The 10,107-nt window shown below is 44.0% G+C and overlaps 1 protein-coding gene across 3 annotated transcripts in view; it reads right to left on the reverse strand.

Moving 5' to 3' along the window:
- The window catches only part of LOC115130025 (C-terminal-binding protein 2), a 46,471-nt gene extending 37,670 nt beyond the window's left edge, over positions 1 to 8,801 (reverse strand). For 2 of the 3 annotated variants that reach the window (XM_065019598.1, XM_065019600.1), the window contains exons 1-4: positions 8,626 to 8,801; positions 7,172 to 7,212; positions 6,234 to 6,400; positions 746 to 900 (exon numbers count right to left, since the gene is read on the reverse strand). In XM_065019598.1, coding sequence (XP_064875670.1) covers positions 746 to 900; positions 6,234 to 6,291 — 213 coding nt within the window. In that variant the 5' untranslated portion in view covers positions 6,292 to 6,400; positions 7,172 to 7,212; positions 8,626 to 8,801. Of the gene's footprint in view, positions 1 to 745; positions 901 to 3,232; positions 3,349 to 6,233; positions 6,401 to 7,171; positions 7,213 to 8,625 lie in introns of those variants that run through there. The other variant, XM_065019599.1, reaches the window with a different exon arrangement.
- Positions 8,802 to 10,107: the final 1,306 nt, after the last annotated feature.

Here is a 10,107-nt window from a genome sequence, read left to right on the forward strand (position 1 = left end):
TAATACAGCCTCGTTCAGCACCTACAGGGTTAACACACATACTGCTGGTTAGACAGTATCATAAATACTCAAATAAACACATGGCTGGCAGTCAGGAGGTAGTCCTGAATAACTTTTTAAATATTTTAGAAATCAGGAAGTGCCGCTTATAGCCAAATTAACAGGAAGCTTACAACCAGACAGTGTATGTTGCCTTATAAACACTGAGTGTACAAAACATTAGGAGCATCTCCCTAATATTGAGTTGCACCCTCTTTTGCCCTCAGAAAAGCCTCGATTCATTGGGGCATGGACTCTACAAGCTGTCGAAGGTGTTCCACAGGGATGTTGGCCCATGTTAACTCCAATGCTTCCCACAGTTGTGTCAAGTTAGCTGGATGTCTTTTGGGTGGTGGACCATTCTCGATATACACAGGAAACTGTTGAGTGTGAAAAACCCAGCACCGTTACAGTTCTTGACAGACTAAAACCAGTGCACCTGACACCTACTACCATATCCCGTTCAAAGGCAGTCTTTGTAAAATATATTTTGTCTTGCCCATACACTCTCTGAATGGCACACACAACCCATGTCTCAAGGCTTAAAAATCCTTCTTTAACATGTCCCCTCCCCTTCATCTACACTGACTGAAGTGTCTTTAACATGTTACATCAATAAGGGATCATAGCTTTCACCTGGATTCACCTGGTCAGTCTATGTCATAGAAGGAGCAGGTGTTCTTAAAGTGTGTGTGTCTCACTCTACCTTCTCGTGTATCTCCTGGGTGGACTGGGCATCACAGAAGGCCACAGTGGCCACATCCTTGAGGATGGGCATCTCTATGGTGCAGTCACGCCCGTCCAGCAGGGCCACCAGGGGCCGAGGGTGCATGGGCCCGTTCAGGATGGGGGGGCGGATGCCTGCACACAGGGGAGAGGGGGACAGTTAAGACATGATTTGGCATTATGAAAGGTCACTAAATTAGTTGCATTCTAAAATCGTATGTGCTGCTTTGGTTCCAATGGCTGGCTAGGTTGGAGCATGGTGCTTGACACACTAATGGGTGTGGATTATTTTTTATTTATTTAATGTCCATATTATAACCATCAAACTATAAGTGTTCATCTGACGTTTACAGTCCACTTTGAGTTGATCGTTCGCCCAGACAAAATGGCTTCCTTTGGGGGATGTGTGATAAAGTCAAAAACACCATACAGCGCACCATGTTTTCCCAGATGGGACTGTTCACTGAGGTTAGTGAATCAACAATGTTTCTGGAGTCTCTGGACCAGGGCAAAATGAATCACTGCCCTAAACCTTCTACACGCACCATTGCCTTGACCATTACAACACACACGTGCACACCATTAAAGTCCCTCTGAACTTGACCAGGCATGACAATAGCCACTGGCATCATCAGTGCTAGGGCCAGAGCAGGCTCAACCAAAAGTGAGTCTGACCAGTGACCACTAACATGATTACTACTACCAAAGCGAGTCCCATGATGCTCTCTTCTCCATCCCCACAAACAGCCAGGGCCTTGTCAACACTGGCACCCTGAGGGATCAGTGGCTGCGTGTGATGGTTACGCAATGGTAATATGTAACTGGATCTGCTGCTGCAGAGAGCACATCTGAGATGACAAAGAGACAGGGGGGGGGGGGTCCAACACCATCACGAACCTACAACGTCAACACATGCAACCCCACGGAAATCAGACGCACATGCTATGACGACACATGTAAGACACACTGAATGACACACCACCCACATTGCTGACTCCAGCCAGAGTGGAGGATGAAAACGCTTGTGGAGCTACACTGTAGCTGGCTGCAGTGCCAGGGGAGGTCGAGTGTGACGGTTGGGGGAGGGGCAGTAGAGGGGTTGAGATGCGGGGTGCAGGGAAGAAGGGGGGAGGGGGTAGAGAGAGAGACTGAGTCATGACCTAAATTCCCTCCTCTGGAGCCCCCCCAAACACACACGTTCTGTACACACATCCGTAAACACACGCCACTGATACATGGCTACATTTGTCCACCGTGGTCCTGCGTCTGCATCGAAATCCTCAATCATCACTGAGCACCAAGTGGCAGAATGCGAGACAAAGCACAAGGCTAACATCTGTGCCAAAGGTCACTAGAGAAATGTGGCCAACTGGAACAAAAGCTAACATCACCACTGATACCATCATCATAAGACATTCGTGTGTGTGTGTGTGTCTTAGCGCTCTGCCTCTCCTTCACACTGAACTAATCATGAACTGGCCTTTTGAATCAGAACGCACTGCCCTTCTCACACACACACACACACACACACACACACACGTAACACACACCAGACCACACCACTGGCCCCTAGACCAGAAGCACACACACAGTCTCTGCGTGACAGGTGTATGGTCTGGGGTGGGGGAGAGGGAGAAGAAGGGGGGGTGCATGTGTCTCGCTGGAACATTCACATGGACAGAGGGCAGGACGCATGCAGGGACAGACACACAGACCGACATCCACATGCACAAACACTATGTCCTGTGTCATAGTGGGAGTGTGGGGGAGGGAGAAAGAGAGGGGGGAGTAGGATAGGAACTGGTGGCAGGCAGGCGGTGGAAGACAAATATTTGTGGACGCTTCCTGTGACGTCAAAGCATTTCCCAAATGGGCCTAGCCGAGAAGGCTTAAAAGAAAGTGAATCTGCATCTCATTAAAAAAAAATAACAAAGCATTTTCCTTTATCTTAATCTCCACATGCCAGAGATCACAATGGATTCACAATTACTGGTTAACAAAAGGCAGCCTCAGAAGCGCAAACACACAAATATTTAGAGTAAAGGACGCTTGCGTACAAGGCTTATGGAGCACAAGCATGGCCGCGCACACAATGCAATTCATTCAGCGCTTCATTCATTCTCCCTCCCTCCTTTCCTTTCCCTTCCTCCTCCTCCTTTCTCTTTCCCTTGGTTTAAGGAGTGTGAGAGAGAGAGAGCAGGGAGAGGGGGAGGGGCAGGGTAGGATGATAATGCAGCACTACTCCACCCAACATCCAGCCAGACACACAATAACACACATACACGCAGGCGCCGTACACACACACACACACACAGTTGCTCAATTCGCTACAAGGACACGCTGAGCAAAAAGGAAACGAGACACATACTCGTCGGCAACACCACACCCAAGCCCATATCACCCCCTTCCATCTTCAAGCTCTCATTCACAAACACATTTAACGACACACACACACAGAGCGCCTAACCTTGCATTATGAAGTTTGCCAGCCTGTCTTCCTCTCTCTCGCCTCGCTCTCTCCCTCTATCGTTCTTTCTTTTCTCTCTCTAGTTCTGTCAGACTGTTCTCGGCTGGCTAGGTCCCTGCTGTCATCCACACCCAGCCCCTCCCCCACGGTCCGGCTCCAATCACGGACGGCTCCATTGAGGGCCAGCCAACCAGCACTAACCTCATTAGCATAGCCAGGCAGTGGCTAGGTCTGGTTTGGCTGTTGTTGTTTTTTAAAGAGACAGCTGGCCCGTTTCCCTGTAGCCACGGCCGCGACCCCTCACCCTGCCCCTCTCACTCATCTCAGGGGACCTGACTCTCCCAGACAACTCCCTCCATTTTATCTCAACATCACCCAAGGGCTGCATTTCACACCAATTTATTTAGTTTGGACTGGGGTAGCACAGACCAGAATTTTGTCTTATATGTCCAGAATTTAATAAGATATTTTATATGACTTCATTACCTTTTTATGACATTTGTATACACTACAAATTGAGGCTTGGCATGACTTGCAATACCAATTTATTTGTTTTACAATCTAGGCAAAAGCGATACCATTCTACCTTTTCAGTTAATTTCAGTCTTTGTAAAAAAAACACACAAAAAACACTGATCATGTTGTAATCTAACTGGTCTATTATCCTAGCCTGTCATGTACTCAGTCATCCTCATCATTTGTACCTTGCTTTGACATTCTTTCTCACGGCTCATAGCTCAGGCACACCAGCTTGGCCACCCACTAACCCCTCTTGAAATCCCCACAGACAGAAACAGGAAGTGAGATAAGGGCATTTTGCGCTCTCTCTGACTATCCCCAAGCCATCACTACACTATTATACTAGTGGTGGGGGGAGGATCAATACAGTTACATATCAGGATATTATTTTTGGACTATATTTTCACAATATTGCAATATTATTTTTGAGCTAGTTGACTGTACCGGCACCAAAACTCCAGTATTTTTTCCTTAATAGCTTGTTCTGTATCTTCTTTTGAAATAGGGAGACAAACTTATTTTCAGCACTTTTATTTCCATGACTGATGCAAACTAATTATCATACTCTCTCCACTCTCTGCAGCAGACATATGGTGAGCAATATGTTTGGAACACTGAATCACAAAACATATATAACAGTGAGTGTCGCAATACATATCGTATCGCCACCAAAGCAATGTAATAATTCCCAGACCTATATCCCATCTGCCACTCCACAAACCAATAGGCTGATCATTAATTAAATATATTCCATATCAGCAGCTGATGTACAGTGCATTCAGAAAGTATTCAGACCCCTTAACTTTTTCCACATTTTGTTACGTTAGAGCCTTATTCTAAAATGGATTGAATCGTTTTCCCCCCTTGTCAATCTACACACAGTACCACATAATGACAAAGCAAAGAAAAAAAATATATATATACTTACAAAAGTATTCAGACTCTTGTACTCTGTACTTTGTTGAAGCACCTTTGGCAGCGATTACAGCCTTGAATCTTCTTGAGTATGACGCTACAAGCACATGTATTTGGGGAGTTACTCCCATTCTACTCTGCAGATCCTCTCAAGCTGTCAGGTTGGATGGGGAGCATCGCTGCACAGCTATTTTCAGGTCTCTCCAGATATGTTCGACCGGGTTCAAGTCAGACTCTGGCTGGGCCACTCAAGGACATTTATTCAGAGACTTGTCCCGAAGCCATTCCTGCGTTGTCTTGACTGTGTGCTTAGGGTCGTTGTCCTGTTGGAAGGTGAACCTTCGCCCAAGTCTGAGGTCCTGAGCGCTCTGGAGAAGGTTTTCATCAAGGATCTCTCTGTACTTTGCTCCGTTCATCTTTGTGACATTAGGCATTCAGGCCAAATAGTTCAATCTTGATTTCAGACCATAGAATCTTGTTTCTCATGGTGTGAGAGTCCTTTAGGTGCCTTTTGGCAAACTCCAAGCGGGCTGCCATGTGCCGTTTTACCCCCTTAAAAAATGCCTGATTGGTGGAGTGCTGCAGAGATGATTGTCCTTCTGGAAGGTTCTCACATCTCAACAGAGGAACTCTGGAGCTCTGTTAGAGTGACCATAGGGCCCTTCTCCTCCGACTGCGCAGCTTGGCCGGGCGGCCAGCTACAGGAAGCGTCTTGGTGGTTCCAAACTTGTTCCATTTAAGGATGATGGAGGCAACCGTTCCTGGGGACGTTCAATGCTGCAGAATTTGTTTGGTACCCTTCCACAGATCTGAGCCTCGACACAATCGTTCAATCTCATGGCGTGGTTTTTGCTCTGACATGCATTGTCAACTGTGGGACCTTATATAGACAGGTCTTTCCAAATAATGTTCAATCAATTTAATTAACCACAGGTGGACTCCAATCAAGTTATAGAAACATCTCAAGGATAATCAATTGAAACAGGGTGCACCTGAGCTCAATTTCAAGTCTCATAGCAAAGGGTCTGAATACTTAAGTAAATAAGGTTTCTGTTTTTCATTTTTAATACATTTGCACAATTTTCAAAAAACCTGTTTTCACGTTGTCATTATGGGGTATTGTGTGTAGATTGATGAGGGGAATTTTTCCCCCATCAATTTTAGAATAAGGGTGTAATGTAACAAATGTGAAAAGACAAGTGGTACATTCCGAATGCACTGCAAGTGCAAAATATTATAGACATAGGCATGTGATAATCACACATTCAATCAATTTGAAGAAAACTGCACATCCTCTCTGATACACCAAATCAGACCTGTAGAAACCATTTTGTATTATGAATTTGTGATGGAGGTGTGAGAATATCATGTGAGAATACTCATTACCATATGACTATAACCTGATAAAAATGAATTGTGAAATCTTAATATTCAAATGCCTATTATAGAAAAATACAAGATGTAAGATGCGCAGTCTGTGTATGGTCAGTGTGTGAGTGTGTGCGTTATCTGTAGGTCAGTGTCTGTGTGCGCGTGTTTGAGTGTGTCGCAAAATATGGCTCCTTACCCTCACAAATGCGGTCAAGTCTTTGTCGCTTTACTTTGTGTTTGTCCATTAGAGCCATAGGCTGGCAGTCCTAACCCAGGACACAGCAAGACAACAGCACAGAGCGCTAAGGAGCCCCTTCAACAGAACACCAGCACTAGAAACCACTACTGCCCACTGAGCAACACCTGCACAGAGAGAGAGAGATATAGCAATTGACAGGGGGAGAGAGCGCAAGAGAGACAGAGTTGTGACCGGGTAGAACGTGAAAGGTTTTATTAGTCATTTCTGTTGTACTGCTTCTGCAATATGGATTGCTTATTTCGTACAAATAAAGTTTGACAATTTGAGAGAGGGAAAAACCACACTATCACAGTTAGTGTAGGGTGCTGTTACTGCTGAAGGATCTTCAGAGGTTAGTTGATGCAAATGTGGTTTCAAGTTTAGCAGCCTTAAGATGTTACAATAACAAAAGGGCACTAAGGTTTAGGTGTCTACTAAACAAATTATAATCCTATGTTCTTACACAAAAAAAAGTGCATCTTCTCTCTCCCTCCCAAAATTCTCTCAAACTTTATTGGTACAAAATAAGCAACCCAAGTTGTTACACTTGCATTGTACAATATTGCATCAAACTAAATCGGAACTTACACCCAAATAAACACTTACCCATGTAGTGTGGTATTGGTGAGTGTGTATTCTGACTTCTGCTTTCTCTGTGGTAAATTTAAACCTAGGGCCTGTTTCAGTACTTTGACAATGCATCCATTCTTCTCTCCCTAAAGATTATACGTACTCTGACTTGACTGGATTGGTGAAAGCCATGTAGTTGATAACCCTTGCTTTTACCTATCCAATGGTGTGAGATAAATGACCTAACCCAGAGGGACAGAGATGGTGCCCTTTCCATTTTTCTAAATGGAAAGACTAGTAACCATTTGGAGGAGTGGCTGACTTACCAGCAGGAGAATCTGTTCAGTGTCTGTCTGCTTAGATCTCACTGTCAAGCAAAAACAATATAGTCTTGTTATCCGAGGGTCTTCTTCACTCGCTCGCTCACACCAACACATGCACATTGATTAGATAACTGACAGGGGTTCTTCAACTTTTTCATCTCAAGACGCAAATTAGAAGTTGACTGTGACCCAAATCATCCTCCAAACGTCACAATATAAAGAAGAAATAGTGTGTGATTATATAGGATGTATTCTCATAACTACCGACCCACCTCTCACATGCCCAGGGCCCACTCATAACAATAACGTCAGTCACTTCTAGGCCAAACCCATATAAAAAGGTGAGTGCTAAACATGGAGTACTTTGGCAGAATGACAAAAGGCCTTATAACAAAAAGTGCTTGTGGAACAGTAGTTAGGCCTTGATCACTGTTAGATGAAGACTAGTGTCTAACATTTTGGACAGGGGTGTCTGCCATATTATAATGTGTACAAGTTATGCTTACAAACTGGACTCCAACTTAAGAGAGAACAGTTAACACTAGTTGGCTACCATTTGATGACGTACACTGGCATAATGTGAGGAAGAATTAGCCAGCCTAACTTTCCCTAATTAAAAATATCCATTCAAACCTCTAACTATGACACTTAGATAGAATCACATAATTTGAGAGGTTGGGATAACGTTCCAAAACGTATAAATGCTAAAAGTAGCGATGATTAACGTTATGCATTCCAAACTTGAAACCCATCACAATGTAAATCAACAGTGACTGGGTTATGGAAACAATGGCAGTTAATAATTTAACAAGAGCAAGGTTGATACAAAGTATCCAATACAGTTGTTTGCGAGCTCAACCCATTACAACATATGGCTGATAAAGTACATTTCACTATCGAACAGCTAGCTACAAGTTTCAAAACTCTGCAGAAGCCGCCATGATAGCTAGCTAGTTAACATTAGCAATTAAATTAACTGTATGGCTACTAATAACGACCGTTTATCGCATCTGGCTAGCTAGATAGCCAGTAAGCTAACATTAGCTAAGGTTAGTTGGTCAGTTAACCGTGCCAGATAAAACACATCGTTACTTATTATCGGAACCATATTTGGATTAAACAAAACGCATGTTAAGCATCCCAAAAATACACGAAAAGTTCGACCTGACGGTGGCTAGTTTAACGTTATATTTTAACAAACATATCAAACTACCGTTGGATAGTTAGCATCGCAAGTTAGCTTGCTTGCTAGCCTAACGTTACGATGTGTGGGAGACGCGTACTGTTGGAGCCCATTTCATCCGATTCGTTATTAGCGAATTGCGCTACAATGTGAATATCTGAAATTTAGAAACGAAAGATCACGGAGGAAACGTGGATATCCCCAACGTGCACGTTAGTCGTGCATCATTCGCTACCCCGGTAACTGAGTAATGCACGAGCGGCGAATTATTTACCTAAATAATTGTATTTCGGTTGGATTGAGACAGTGTGCGTGCTTCGGTGGTCTTCCCTCTCTCCCGATCGCCATGAAATCTGAAAAAGAGGAAGTCGCCGGTTCGTGGGGGGTCAGGCCTCCCGCCGTACCAGTGTACACAACGTGTGACGGACAGGCAGAGTGCGAGGCATTGGTAGGAGGGGAAGGCAGAGCGCCCTCAACTTCCACGGCGGTGGTCAAACAGTGCACCCAAATCAGGGTTGCCAGGTCCAGCTAAAATGTATATCCAATGACCTTTGAAAACCTGACACAAGGCCTGAAAACTATGGACGAATTATTTTTTTTGCAGCAAGAGGAGTTGACACATTTGGCCCTGCTTCGAGGACATCATCACTTTTATACAATGGGTTACCAACATATTCAAATAAATTATTTATATATATATTTTTTTTATTCATACAATTTCATCCTTCCACAAGATCTTGACCCGACACAAATCTAAGGTTGCTACCCAAGCCCTCTGGTCAGTCGTTCGGTTGCCAGAGACACGACCCAGTCGATCAGTTGTTCTGTGGTCGCGACCCAGTCATTTGTTCTTAATGATCTATTGCCATACTGGCTGGCAACGTTCTTATCCCTTGCTTGCTAGCTAGCCAACTACGGCTAATTTACAGTAAGGTCAAAAAGTGCAGCAAGAATAACAGCAAAGTAGCCGTATTTGTATTTGTTTAAGCTGTTTTCTAGAGACATTTGGATATCCATAATTATGAGCTAATGAGGCGCAATTTCGCCTGGTCAGAGGAGCTAGCCAACAACACAGCTAACACAACCACTTCAAACATAAGTTTTTCAATTGACATTTATTTGTATATATCCATAAACATTATGCTAGCTGATTCATGATGTTGACTAGCTGAAAAACGCTGCCTGCCTGTCTGTTTCATCTCGACTCCCTACACATTCATTTCTATGGGACGGATAGAGATCAAAGTTGAATATTGAAACAATGTTGCAAAATGTCGGACAGACAAACAGCAAGGTTTATACAAATCTCCGCTGTTGTTTTTATTGTGGAGATCAAGTTTATAAAGTGCCTGGCTGGGCTGACGAGACAGTGGATTGCACCGTCAGATAGGAACAGGGTAAATGGGCATTTTAAAGTCACATATTTAGCCGGTGGTAACTTGTGGAATAGACATCGACTGGGATTTGGTCTTAACAAACCAGCATTCAGGATTGGACCCACCGATTGTATAGTTAGGCAATAAGGTCTGAGGGGGTGTGGTATATGGCCAATATACCACGGGTAATGTCTGTTCTTACAACACAACACAGAGTGCTAGGACACAGCCCTTAGCTGTGGTATATTAGCCATATATCACAAACCCCCCGAGGTGTCTTATTGATATTATAAACTGGTTACTAATGTAATTAGAGCAGTAAAAATAAATGTTTTGCCATACCCATGGTCAGCCAATCAGCATTCAGGGCTCGAACCACC

This window comes from Oncorhynchus nerka, linkage group LG6, assembly GCF_034236695.1.
Source record: "Oncorhynchus nerka isolate Pitt River linkage group LG6, Oner_Uvic_2.0, whole genome shotgun sequence".
Taxonomy (NCBI): domain Eukaryota; kingdom Metazoa; phylum Chordata; class Actinopteri; order Salmoniformes; family Salmonidae; genus Oncorhynchus; species Oncorhynchus nerka.